The sequence below is a fragment of the Acyrthosiphon pisum genome, chromosome A2 (assembly GCF_005508785.2).
Source record: "Acyrthosiphon pisum isolate AL4f chromosome A2, pea_aphid_22Mar2018_4r6ur, whole genome shotgun sequence".
Classification (NCBI taxonomy): domain Eukaryota; kingdom Metazoa; phylum Arthropoda; class Insecta; order Hemiptera; family Aphididae; genus Acyrthosiphon; species Acyrthosiphon pisum.
In genome coordinates this window covers 52,757,167-52,772,424 of record NC_042495.1, presented here as the reverse complement: position 1 = coordinate 52,772,424, position 15,258 = coordinate 52,757,167, and the positions used below count along the sequence as shown (strand labels likewise).

General features: G+C 24.9%; 1 protein-coding gene across 7 annotated transcripts in view; it reads right to left on the bottom strand.

Annotated features, from left to right (window-relative positions):
• Positions 1-4,601: 4,601 nt before the first annotated feature.
• LOC100164694 (bromodomain-containing protein 3) overlaps positions 4,602-15,258 on the bottom strand; it is a 24,411-nt gene continuing 13,754 nt past the window's right edge. For 5 of the 7 annotated variants that reach the window (XM_016801632.2, XM_016801631.2, XM_029490337.1 and 2 more), the window contains exons 15-22: positions 8,746-8,798; positions 8,567-8,669; positions 7,447-7,617; positions 7,028-7,333; positions 6,658-6,809; positions 5,811-5,951; positions 4,807-4,972; positions 4,602-4,729 (exon numbers count right to left, since the gene is read on the bottom strand). In XM_016801632.2, the coding sequence (XP_016657121.1) occupies positions 4,811-4,972; positions 5,811-5,951; positions 6,658-6,809; positions 7,028-7,333; positions 7,447-7,617; positions 8,567-8,669; positions 8,746-8,798 (1,088 nt within the window). In that variant the 3' untranslated portion in view covers positions 4,602-4,729; positions 4,807-4,810. The remainder of the gene's footprint in view (positions 4,730-4,806; positions 4,973-5,810; positions 5,952-6,657; positions 6,810-7,027; positions 7,334-7,446; positions 7,618-8,566; positions 8,670-8,745; positions 8,799-15,258) is intronic. The other 2 variants (XM_016801635.2, XM_016801636.2) reach the window with 2 other exon arrangements.

Genomic DNA, 15,258 nt, shown 5'->3' with positions numbered 1-15,258 from the left:
TCACTGCCCTGTCTGCCCATATACTACGACATAACTTACCCTGTAACATACTTAAGGTGGTGTTGTATAGCAAGTCGGGGGATATTTTCGATTTGCGGAGCGTAGTGCCGCTAGCTGTGTAATCACTGCCCACATTATAAGAGCGTTAAAATATTTTTTTACGCGCCCATGCGTATTAACGTAAAATTGCGAACTTCGGAAGTCCATAACTTCAAAACTAATCATTTCCGCAAATTTATTTTTGAACCATCGTTCTAAACTCGTCGAATAACATGTTTAAAAAAAATTCGAAAATTTGAGGAGCCGCTAAACTAGATTAGTTCCTTATTTTTTATTATTATTGCTTATAATATTATATAAATTATAAACATACCAAGAGACATATTGTGCCATTTGTTCAGTACTCAGGGGTTAAAATGGGGGGACGCTACCGCTGACGGTGATTAAAAAAAAAGCGTCCCCTTTAACAAAATAGAATTTTATACATAAAATTATATAATATATGGAACGTTTAAGAATATATGGAGACCTTAGTCCCCTCTGCAATTTTTTCCCACTTTAAGCCCTGACAAGTCTCACTACATCTAATGGCCAATTACTTTACATTATGTCAATACTGCCTGCACCAAATACGTCTGCCGAAAGAGTCTTGTTCCATCGCTTAAATAATTTAACATAATATACAGAGAAAACATTTTTTACCTGGTATAACTACTAGCGTCATGTCAAATTTGACATCAAAATCCTTTGTATACTATCAGTAGGTATTTATCTGTAGCTGATCCGCCTTATCAGAGAAATAAAAAATTCTATTTACTGCCACAATATGTCAACATTTACAACATGTCAACATACATATTTTAGTTGGTATAGAACTACCAAGACGATAGTTGTCGTGTACATAAAAGTGAGAGGATCAGATTAATTTCACATAGGTATTTATTTATTTTTTTTTATTCAATTACTTGAAAATTAAATACTTAAACTGTGTCCATATTTCATTTTTATTATTTTAGTAACTCCATACTTTTTTTTCCAGTATGTATAACTATTATGTTAGGGTATTTGTACCTTTTTTTTTTTTTTTAATATTCAATATATCCCTGCAATATATTATATTTTATATACCTAACATTTATAAAAATTGAAAACTAAAAGAAAAAACATTTCTATATAAAAGTCTTCAATATTTCAGTATTAGATTGATTTATAGAAATTTTTACTTTCTTGTTTTTTAAAATATCTTTATACATTATATCATTATTTAATATTACATTCTATGAATTAAATTGTATAAACTCAGTATATAATTAGAAAGAAAATTAATTTATTACTACAGTCCACATTCAGACATCCATTTTTAGATAAATTAAAAATTAAAGTCTTGCTTATAACTTATAGTCAACTTACTTCAAAATAAAATTACTAATGTAATTGTAAATAATAATTTTTTTTTTCTTATTTTATGAAAAGTCTATATAGAAAGTATAGTTACACTACAAGCCTCACTTTAATTGAAATACAGGAATTAATTATAATATGTTATAAGTATGCAATGTAAATACATGATTGCTAATGTTCCATCCTTTGAATGGTTAGGCCATAAATCCATCTATTATTTTTTTTTTTTCTTAGGTTAGATATATATAAATGTCAATTTATATTTTGTAAAACAAATCAGTCTCTTTAACCACTATATAAATAAATAGTTAAATGTAATTATTACATTAAAATATTAGTAAACCAAAATATCTGTTGATTTTTTACAAATTTAGTATATTACAGTGTCTTAATAATTGTTTACATCTTCGTTTGTATGTAAATCAGGTGAGACTTATAATGTATATGTATCTGAATACATTACAACACCAAATACGATTTTCAAAAAAATGTATAAAATAATAAAAAAATTATACCTGCTCAGTGGCATGTTTAATCCTAAAATATGACACTAAAAATGTGGAAAATATCAACCATACAAATATGCAGAATGTAAAACACCTGTATTATATAATTATTCTCATATATCATAACAAATTATAATTAAGTTTCAAGTTATTAATAATATACTAAAAAATAAAAATAAAAATTGGCCATTTTGTATACACTAACAAAAGTCCACTTAAGACCACTTGATATTTCTTGAAAATAATAAATAAATGATTACAATAATAAAAAAAAAGATAAAAACAACCTGTGTTATAGATTATTCTGTTATTTTAACTATGTTTAACAATCTTAACACACAAAACTTTGCATAATTATATATTAAAACTAAATTATTTTTATAAGTTTATATATCATATGTTTACATATATAATACAAATATAAAATTTTTTTTTACTATAAATTATGCAAAAGTTATATTTAGTGAACTAAATTTAAGATAATACTGAACTCTAAATTGCTAAAGGGAGAAAGAAAAATGAATGAAATAATAAAAATTAGTGGATAATAAAATATTTTTCAAATTGTAATATTTTATTTTTATTATTATTACTTTTTATTATTCTTTTTAACATACAACTATTTTTAGTATTATACAAGGTTTTGTACAAAATTGTTGTTGATTTATGTACAATTTGATTAGGTACTTTAAATGTAATTTTATATACATGAACGAAAAAATATAAATATGGTATTTAGGTAGCAAAATTATCTGCCAACAGGCACTGCATTCAAAATACTTGTATCAAAACAAAAATAATAATAATAAAATATGCAAAAATGTTATCCCTAAACTTTTTATCTTAAATATGATTCTCAACACTAATAAGACATATTTTGAGCGCTTCGAACAAGTTGTTTGTTAAATATAGTTTACAAAAAACAAATAAATAATATGTGTCAAGTCCAATTTTCTTTACTACATTTTGGTTCAAATATAGAAAAAAAAAACTACCAATTTGTCAAGTCTAGAAAACGAATGTTGATAAAAGTAAAATAATAAAATGTCTGTCTTAACAAAAAAAAAACTATAACATTATTCCAAATGTGAAATTCATTCATAAAATGAATTATTTACATGGAAGGCACACATTTACTCTTATTTACACAGATATACATACTCTAAATACATACTCTAAATACATAGGATGAACAGACAAATAGAAGATCTGAAGATAATTTATCTCGGTATAATAAGTCATTAGTCATCGCAGTAATTAAGGTGCCAATGTTTGTTCGAATGCTGCCATCAGATCACTCTGGCGATTCATGTCAATCTGGTTCACCATCTAAATCAGAAAAATCCAGTTTTACTTAACTGTATTAACACAAACAATACAACAACATATAAACATAACTATTATCTTTTTATCTTTATATTAAATTCAAAAATGTAATTGAATTTGTAATTGAATTATAACAAAATTCTTCTTTGTCAACATCACGGACTAAGATATAATGGACTGGAAACGACAAGGTAGGCGGGTGACGGCCCGCAAAAGATTCCTCTGTTATCATTAACTCATAATCAAATGTTTTCAGCGCTACCAGTGATTTTATTTAGCATCATATTTTGTATCTCAGTCCGTGTTTTATACAGATGGCGGTGTAAACTCTCGATTATGATTGCGACCTCCCGCATTTGCCTCTTGTACATACTTTTAAGGCCACTGATAAGCTGCTCGTTTCCAGTCCATTATATCTTAGTCCGTGGTCAACATTGATTTATAAATTAAATTATACAAGTAAATAAATAAATATTCATCTATTTTTCAATAGCAAAGAGTAGAGGACTTGGGTCAACGAATTTGCATTTTTTTTCTAAGCTCTAAGTGTGTTTCAAGTACTGCATGTTGTAACCCCAAAAATTATTTAAGGCATTTTAAACGTTTTTAATCTTTTAAGACATTATTGACTTCATAAAACATGAACATAATATAATAAATATGAACATGAATATAAATAACTTTCATTTTGAACTATATAACATCAGGTAATCTTCAGATCAAATTGAATTATCATTGTACAGTGTAGTACAAATATAATTTGTCATATTTAATTTTTTACTACATTTTTATATTTATTAATACTTTACACAATTTTACATGTTAAATGAAGTTTAAAAGGTAGTTTCTTTTTGTATTTTTAGAGTTTTTAGGTCATAAATGCATAATGAAAAGTCATTCTTTCGATATTTTTAGGGCATTTAAATTCGAGCTCTAGCAAAGGACATAATGATAAAATCATTCTAAAACTATTTTTGGGATATCGAATGAAACAATGTTCTTTTAATGACTGGCTCCAGAAATTCTTTAAATTATATAAAAATATATATTTAATAAATCCAATCAATACAAAAATATAATTCATTTAATAAATCTAAGATCCCAAAAATTAATTAAGTATCCCCACCCAATAGGGCTGTAAATAAAAAAAACTTACAGCTTCTCGACGTCTCCTCTCTTGTTCCCGTAATCTCTGCCTTTCACGTCCCTCAGCAGCACGGTCTTGACTCGGACTCGAGCTATCATCTGTATTGCTAGAAGCTTTCACTTCATCTAGGCGGGATGATTGTTGCTCGGCAACAATTTTTCTAAGTATAAAAATAAAAATTTAAATACATTTTTAAATACATAATAAATTATACAATTTACCTAGCTTTTTCAAGAGCTTCTTCTTCTTCCTTTTCTCTTCTTTTTTCATTTTCAATACGAATGCGTTCTTTTTCTGCTTGTTCTTTTTGATGACGCCTCATTTCTTGTTGTTCAATTAATGCACGTTGCTATAAAATTATAATTAATAATGAATAATGATATACATATATTTTATTGATTTTTTTTCAATTTATACTCGTAATACCTTTTTAGCATTTTCTTTTGTCTTGTTTTTTAAACTGCTGAAAAGAATCGGCTGTAGATGGTTTTATTGAAGCTCCAGGTACTTGATTATTAGCGTCTGATGCAGCTTGTTGGGCTAATGAACTCCAAACACTAGTAGCAGCATTAACAACTCTTTGATCAGATAGCTATTTTAAAAAAAAAACCATTGACTTTTGAGTAAGTAAATACTAAATAGCATATAAATAAATAAAGACAAAAGAAGGGGCATTTTATACTAGCTAGTAAATATCTAATACAGTTGTTTAAATAAAATCAATTAATCAATACATTTAATATTATTCAAAAGATTATTGTTCTGTTATAAATATAATTTTAAACTCGTATAATCTTTTAGACTCAACTATTGTTAATTAAGATTATTACAAAATGTTCCAATATATGTTTTTGTGTTATCCTATTTGGAATACAATCAAAATATTTAAATTGAATAATATAGTTTTCAATTACAAATTATGTAATGTTATTATTTAGTAAATTAAATGGAATAAAAATGTATAAAAGATTTACTGAGATATTAAAAATTAGATATCTCAAAAATATCAATTTTATAAATTAACTAGTTTAGTATTTAAAATTCAAAAAACTAAGTAAGCATACATACAATAATATACCAACTTAACTAAAATTAATAACAGTTGTTATCCTACAAGTTAATATGTTATTTTTTAGTAATTATTAAATTTTAAATAATAAAATCTTTAGCATACATGCATAATAAAAATAACGAAAAAAAAATTTATTTTAGTTTTGATTGGTAAAATAATAAATCTTTCAAAGGCAAAATTTAAAGCATAAAAAAGCAAAAGCTAATATACAAAATGAATAAATATCTAATATCTTTAATGGAAAACATATTATGTATTCATGTCTACTTAATTATATAACAAAACTATTTCAATCACTAAATTTGCCATACAGTATAGTACTCAAAATATTTCAGCAAGCAAAAAATGTGATAATTACATCTGCTGTGTCATAAGAAGGCCCAATATTAGGATCCCATGGGACAGGGAAAGAATGTAGATGGTGGTGGTGGTGACGTAATGGTCCCATAAATGACGCTGGAACCTGAGGGGAGGAATCTAAATTGAACTGTGGAAATACCTGAACCCCAAAATAGTGTTAAGGTTAATAATGTGTTATTCAAATGTTATGTAATCAGGATATTTCTCTGCCATTTTACTGTCACTAATTAATCATAAACTTTACCATCATTTATAACAAATTAACCTTCATGTTATTTAAAATAGTGCAAAAATAAATTATGTTAAGTTGATAAGTTGATTTATTATTAATATAAATAATATAAATGTATTGTTGTATTATGTGGTATAGTAAAATGAACATAATATATTTTTTTTAGAACAGTAAACCAAAATATCCTAAACACATACATGCCATATTCCAAATATATATAAAAAAAAAGACAATTAGACTGTATAGTAACATAAATACTTATACTTATAAAATATATAAACAATATTAATTAGTTTTTAAAAACAAAAACATTAATGTTTTCAGTTTAAAATTTAAATTGATTATTTCCCTGATAGCAAATGATTGACTAAAAATATTATTATAAAATTATAATAATATTATTCATGATTATAATATTATTATTACAAAATGCTATCAGGGTTAGGTATAAGTGAATTAATAAAAAAATATTAATTAAGTCTTTAAAATAAATTGTATTCTTAGCAAATTATTATTTTTTTTGTTTTTTGTAATTAATTTATAATTTAAATTTATAAACCAAATGCATAAGTGGATATTAATTTTGTTTAAATAGCATATTTTCAAAAATTACCTGATTTGTATTTTGAATAACTGGAGTAATTGGTGATGGGCGAGGTTTATTATCTATTTGGGGTTGGACCATTAATGGTGGTGTAGCTGAATGATGAACAGCAGCTACAGAATTCATGACTGGTGCTATATCGACATGCTGAACTGAAAGTCCTATAATGAAATATACATTTAGAAAAATTATCCTCTAAGAATATTTTTGATAGTAATTAAATGTTCCTATATGGTTAGAAAAAAATAGAAATAAGATTATATATATGTAAAATCCATGAAATATAAGATATTGAATCATATATTTTACAAAAATTGAATGATTAAAATTGTTTTATTATGCCACATCTAAAGATAAAAAGTATAGAAATTAAAATTACCGTCATTATTAAGAGAGTTGTGCATGTTGGATGTGGGCACCACTATATGTGCAGCCTGTTTGTCAGGAACACGTAATGAATTATTATTGGTAGGTTGACTGCTAGGAGGTGTAAGAGGATCAAACACTGACGCAATTGATGAGAGTACTGTATTCTCATTAGGCATCGTCCCTAGTGAGACTATGGGCTGTGAGGTACTGCTAACTGGAAGTCCAGGCTCAGTTTTAACTTCGACCTTAGTTGGTTGTAATAGAACACCATTAGGTGTTATATCTTGAGTCATTGATGAAGTATTTGAATCCCCATCTAAAATAATTCAGTTATTAATATTATTTTACTTACATAATTAAATGTGTTCAAAAATCAATAAGGATCAAAATTTAAATTAATAACAAAACAAATATTATAATATTAATTACTGGATATATTTCCATTTGTTGTAGGAAGATTTGGTGCTGTAGATACAACTGGTGTTGGTTTAGAGTGAATTGCAGGGTTAGCCTTTGAAGTATTTATAGTCATTGTATTTGTTTTGGAAGTATTTATAGCCATTGGATTTGTTACTACTGGTGGTTTTTTTGGTGGAACATCTAAAAATTTTAAATGATTATCAACTTATGGCGCTTAAATATTTGTTTAATTGTAAGAGACAATGGTTAAGAGTATTAAAGCTTAAGACTAGTATAAATTACGATCTTAATATGAAAAGCAACATTTAATATCAAAAATTATTAATGCGAGATATAAAGCATAGTGTATTATATATGTACATAAATTTCCACAATATATCATCAAAATTAATTAGGTATTGGTTATTTAAGTACCAAAATTCAAATAAAACTTTTAACTTAACAACTTGATAAAAACAAAATAAAATAAAATTCATTATATTTATGAGATTATAATCATAATAATTAAAATTATTAGGTTATTAATTAATTAGTTTTATTTGTAACACAAGACATTATAAAAAGATTATATTTTGTTTTATGATTTAGTTTTTATAAAATTATAACTTAATAATATAATATACTACTAAATATAAAAACATGCAAAAAAGATTTAAAACCAAAAACTGAAAATATTTAAATAATTTGAAAAATAGTATAAATTATATATTATATAATCAAATATCTAAATAGATCGTGCAAATTAGAACTGTTAACAAATATATTTAGCAAAGACAAAGTATCTACATTAGATACTAGAGTGTATACATACTATTAAGTGATTAAGTATGATTATAATATTAGGTAGGAACAAAATATAGTATATCTTGCAATTTATACAATGATAAAATAAAAATAAATTTGCCAAAATATTGTTTAAAGATGAAATATGGTTAATACAAAATAAATAATAACTGAAGTAATAACCAAGTGCGACATGGACACGTGCAATGTTAAACATAAACATCTAAAAGTATATGCAAAAGAAAAAAGAAAACTCTGTAAATAGTGCAACCAAAATCCAAAAAGAAATCATAATTTCAAAATTAAAAAAGAATAAAAACTATCCCATAAAAATTGAAATACTGACTCTGTTGAGCGTTAACAACTGGTTTGTTGATCGAATTGACAGATGTTGAGTTTGGACCTGTTTGTTTCATAGAATTTGTCGATTTTTGGCCTTCAGCCGATTTCTATAACAGACCAAAAATCGACAGTTGAAGAAACAAAATAAATGGCACTAACAAAAGAGAAAAGAATAATACTCACGTTTATCGACACGTCGTCGGACAAACGTTTCTTCTTTTTTTGCTTGTTGCCACCTTAAAAAATTAAAATACTTGGTATTTTTTTTTTTTTTGTTACAAATATTATGATCTATTATAAATGTGTTATTAGAAATTGAACAAATTAGATTCTAATAACTTAGAAGACCTTGTCTAAAATATGTCTAAAAATAAATAACTTATAATTATCAAAATTTAAATTATCTAAATTAAATGTGCCTTATCAATTATTTAACTTGGATATTTAAATTATCTAAAATTAATTGATAGCACACTCGTTAAACTAATATAATGAATGAAGTAATATAGATTTAAATTGAAAATCTTTAGATGGAAAGTAATAAAATAAAAGTAACAAGTACTAATGAATAATGTGATAAACTGATAAAACAAGCAAATTATATTCCATAGAAAATAGATTACGTTTTAAATGAGTATTTAAATTCACTAAAGTTTAAGAATCTTTTATATATATATATATATATATATATATATATATAGAGAGAGAGAGAGAGACACACATTTATAATTTAATATATACTATACATATACACACACACCATTCAAGCTGTTGTAACACAATAATTTAATGACTCTGTACATACATATCTGCATTACAAGTAATACTACCATAACATACCTATTATATACTTGAACGAAAATAACATTCATCTATTATTAAAATATTTATACAAATATCATTAAGTTTAGAAATATTTATAGGTAATATTTATCGTGAAAAAAAATGTAGGCATTAATTTAATAAATATAACATTGCTTTTATTATAATAATGTATTTATAAAACTATCAAACTGTATAGAGTATAAAAATGTAATCAATAAATATAGTTTTAATTTGTCAATATTCATAAAAAAATATATTGTACTATTAATAACTGACTATTTGACATTATAATATGTTCAACTGAGTAATAATTAAAATTATTCAAAACACTTTTCATTAGAATTAACTTGCAAACCATTTTAAATTTCAATATGTTAAATTGTAGAAAATAATTTCTTAAATTATCATCTACTTATATTTTATTTAATAAAACTTTTGTAAGACATACAAATATCAAAATAAACAAGTAACAACATATAATATACATATTACATATGCATATATATATATATATACATATATATTTATTTATACTATGAACCATTATAAGGTAATAAAGATTGTAATAATATTAGACTGGATAAAACAGTCAAATTTTAAAACAATAAATAAATATTAATACCCTAATTAAAACTTAAGTATATTTATTGCCCAATTATTTGTTTATCATTATAAGATAATAAACCAGAGTGCAAATGTGAGCAAAAATTATATACTAACAAATAAATTAAAAATATATACATTTTATTAGGTTTGATTTGTATATTATCCATTATACAAAATTAATATTTTACAAATGTACACAATGATTTTTCATGTCAATTTTTTATACAAAATAAAAAAGATAAAAATGTTGTTGATTTTGAACACATTTAGGCAGTTAAGCGTAAGAAAGTTAAGTAATGTGTTACTTAAAATTATAAATCTAATATGGCATCATAAATACAATAAAAAATAATTTAAAAAAAGTACAAAAGAATAACATATGGACGGGCTTTCATTAAATTCAACTTACAAAATAATTGTCTTGAAAAATATATAAAAGTTGATAGTTAACTGTCTTTATGAGTTCGGGACGAAGGCTAAGAGTGCAAACAATAAAAAAATTACAATTGTCTTAAGTAAATTCAAACCATTGAGAATGTGCATTGTTTGCAATCAATAAGGGGAACTACTAAAAAAACTGACATGTTACTTAAAATATGATAAATAATTCACCGTTATTAACTTAAAAACAAATGCTCACATGTTCTGCACTCTAGCCTAATCCCTGAAATATTTTAATTTAAAATAGATCTCCAAAAATCTAGCCTTCTGGTTTTTTCAACCCTTTATCGGTTATTGCATCACCTACAAGAGACAAACAAAAATTGTTGATTTTGAAAAATTTAATCTACTTAAAATTTTAAAAACACATCACTAAAGTTCATTTTCAGAACAATCACCAAACACCACATACATACACTACTCAGTACAAATTAAAGAACAATTATTTACTTAACGGTCATTAATACTTGACAACTTATGCGAGCATTGAACGATAATTTAAACAATTGACAAAAATTACTAGAATAAAAATATGAAAGACAGCACTTTTTCATTCTTGCTATATTACAAATATTTAATTACATAGATTTAGATAAAAAAAAAAAAAGCAGGATTTAAAAAGTGAGTTACAGGAGTGAGGGATGGAATAAATAAATTGTTACATTTAAATTTAATCTATAAATTAAGTTACTATCTTACCAAAAAACATGGTTTATAAAACGGATAATTTTTTTAGTTTCATAATAGTTTTAATTGCAATTTCTTCGAAAAAATATACTTATAAGGACAAATCTTAATATCCATTACATTGAGTATAAAGAGTTATACACACAACTTAAAACTGTTTAAACGCCCAGGAAATAAAGTTTTCGGTAAAGAAAAACAATAAGATACATTTTTAAAAACTTAAATACTCCAATTCCCTTTTCAAAAATATTAAGACAGAAAAGTAATAAATCCTTAAGAACACTCTGTGGAAATAATAATATATCTACTAAAGTTTTAATTTACTATAACAGTTTTAAATATTATATAAAAATTAAATGCTTAAACATTACAATAAATAAATCAAATTAAATATCAGTTTAAAATTGCCAAAATTATCAAGTTTATAACTGTTGAGTGAACAAAATACTGTATTAGATATAAAATCTCCCAAATTGATATTATGATAAATTCACCAACATAAAAAACCATGTACATACAAAACAAAGAAAAATTGAGTAAGTTCATAACCACTGATGAAAACAAAAATTATCACAACATAGTAATATTAAAAATGCATAAAACAATAAATTATTAATTATTAACATACTATACTTATATTATAATTAAAAATATTAGAAGCTACTAAATCATTTCATAATTCTTTATTTAGTAGTATTTCAATGCCAAAAATTTAATACAAATCAAAACAATTATTGTACTATTGAATTTCTTGATAAATACAGGAATAATCAAAAAATATCAATTATATTTAACATTCTATAGTTGGACATTATGAAATAAACATTAATTTCTAACATTTTCATTTCCTTAACCGAAATATTTGAAGAATAGTAGTAACATATTATGGTGCTTATGCATATCATACCTATATTAGTTTTACTTGAGAAATAAAATGCTTTTATTATTAAAACTATACAGACAACTGAGTTATTTAAAATAATATTTTGAGAATTTAAGAAAAAAATTTAAGTTTAACTATTTTTACAAATCCAGAAAAATGTATAATGATGTTAAACTTAAAATAAACAATAGTATACTCTATACCAAAAATATTGGTGCACTATCTTGAAAATAAATTGCTATTTGTTTGATAGGTGCAGCTATTCAAAATTCCTTTATCATAGATATTAAATATTCAAAAATATACCTATTTAATTCAATAAAATAACAATAAGATACATTTTTAAAGATTAAAAAATTGAATGATTATAATTATTTAAATCATAAAATACATAAAAATATACACTGGTCATTACTTTAAATATTAACCTATGAGTAATTGATGACGTATTATATTTGGTAATAAAATCAACTGAGCAATACTTAGGCATGTAATACACCTAAAACACATTATGTACTACAGCGAAACTCCCATATAACAGTCTCATCAAAAAAAAATCATAATATAGAGTAATTTGTATGTAACTACATATTTTATATTCTATACTAAAAAAAAAAATATCAAATATCATTGCTCTTTACTATGCATACCAAAACATTTTTCATGTTTAAAAGCTAGTTTTTTTTGGTAAAAATTTAAAGAATAAACCCATATCATTCACATTAAAAATATCTTTTGGATCAAATTTCCCAATTAATATTGGAATTTGTTGGATACCATATTTTCAGCAATATCTTTTTCTTAACACCTTTATCAATTAATTTAAAATTTAAAATGTATCGGCAGTTGATAAACATTTACATTTAAAACATTTGTTTTATACGAATAGAAAAAATGACAGAAAATTTGAGTGTATGACATGGTACATGTTCACGTCAATATTGGAACTGCAACACTGCAGTAAAATTAACCGACTTGCCTACCAATGTCTTATCTTTGTCAGATAAAATTAAATTTTAGGTATTTTAGAGAAATAATTAATTTTTGATAGCAACAACATTTACAAAAACAGGTTTGTTATCAAATAGTTTATTCATTATAAGGAAACATCAGATTCGTTATACAGAGATCAATTTATGCATGATGAAAGAAATCCTTATGCGCTGTCTGTCTTACAAACGCGTACCATGGCAAATTTTATGTTCTGAATAATCTATTTAACCCTGTTATGATTATTATTGGAGCCAATTGACCTATTTAGAAGTAAAAATATTATCTAGTGAAGCTCATGTTATGAGTGTTTTAAAATTGTGAATGTTTGTACATTTTAAAATTTGAGATTATAACTAAAAAAAAAATGTTGATTATAGTTCAATTTGGTCTTATATTAAACACATGGACTTCTATACTAGATAAGGAACTCCTATACAATTTACACTGTTACGAGTGAAGCCCAACTTCAGTGAAGCTGTGAACGGCAGCCATTTTGTCGGTTGGCGAAACATTTCATTTATTATACAAAATGTATTAGGAATAGTATTTTTTTTAATGTTCAAATAAAATAGTAAATGTAAAATTACTTATATAAAAATATATATTTTTTTTTAAACTAAATGTTCAGAAATAATAAAATACGATACAAAACAAATCATAAAATCATTTTAATTTTCATAAGAAATACCATACAATTGCCAAACGACCTCGAAGCTTCAATTCACGACTGGAGTTCGCTATCTAGTCAGTGGTCGGGACGCTACTGTTTTTTAGTAGCAAGCTAACGCTACTGCTACTCCTCCCAAAAAGTAGCTCGCTATCGCTAAAACTACTTTTTTTTAATGTAGTGCGTTATTTCTAACGTGATTGTTTATAAATAGTGCGCTACTTTTTTGCTTCATATTTTTTAAATATTTTTTTGATTTATTTAGATATTCCCTTGAGTACTTGCGTCATTATTTGTTAATGCCTACCACTATTTTCTTGTAATTTCGGAAGGCAGGTTTATTCAATGTATCTCATGTAGTTTTGTAACAAAACTCAAAACAGATACAATGTTTTATTGAAAATTGCCAATTAATAGTTTGTACTGATTAGACATTCGGTCACTAGGAGAAAGGATTTAATACAGCAAGGGGATTAGTATTACAAAGAATTTTGTTTTGCTAAACATTTTTTAAAAAGTTGATCATGCATCTAGAACATCTTACACTCCGCTGTATAGTGTCAAGTAGACCTTGTCATTGTGTAGTTCATTGGTGATGGAAGTGTTATATCTGATTTCAATGAAACATACAGTCTCAAATACTGTATTTTTACATATAAAATTTAATACTTAAAAGAAACACAGAAAACTCCGAGTGCCAAAAATAAAAATAGTGATAATAAAATATTAATATATTAATTATTATTTATAGTTCTGTATTCAATAATATAAAATATAACATTTTAATAATGCTCTTATGATTATAATCTTATCTATAATCTATGATTACTGATTAGTGCAGTACCTACGGGTTAAACCCGAAAAATTCAAAAATACGCTCATCTAGTCAACTTAATTAAATAAATAAACATATATCATAATATTTTAATTATCATGAAATAGATTAGAAGTAGCGATAAAATAATGAACATTTTCGCTACGCTAACTGTAAATTTCTTTCGCTACATTGTATATATTGTAGCGACGCTATGTTATCGCTACAGCTAAAGAGGCGTGCTACTCCCGACCACTGTATTGAATATATTCAACTATACGGTATCGTTTGGTAATTGTGGTACCCGTGATACTTTCACATGATAGAACGAGGTGTGAATCCCCCTTTATTCTTAAAATGAACAGACCCAAACAGAACCAGACCAATACATTTTTATTTCAACTCAAACCAAACCAAACCAAAATTGCCAAATATTTTATCAAACTCTGAGTAAACTTTATAGTCAGGTTTGAAATTCAAAAAATAAAAAAACAGTATATTATATTTAAAATCAAAATTCTGTGGTATAAATTGACATGTAAATTTGTATGACAACAAAACATTTTTGTTATTTTATTAGCAATTGTTCTTAGTAATAAGGCTGTCCAAATAATCTATGTAAAAAAAACCACCCATAAATGCATTACAAAAAACATCAAGAGGACGCTACACCCGTGTATGTTGTCTCTGTCTTATACACGCACGACATAGCAAATTGTCGTTCACTATTCTCAATAGTGAGTTGTTAGTTTTGATGCCGTGCGTATACAACACAGAGAC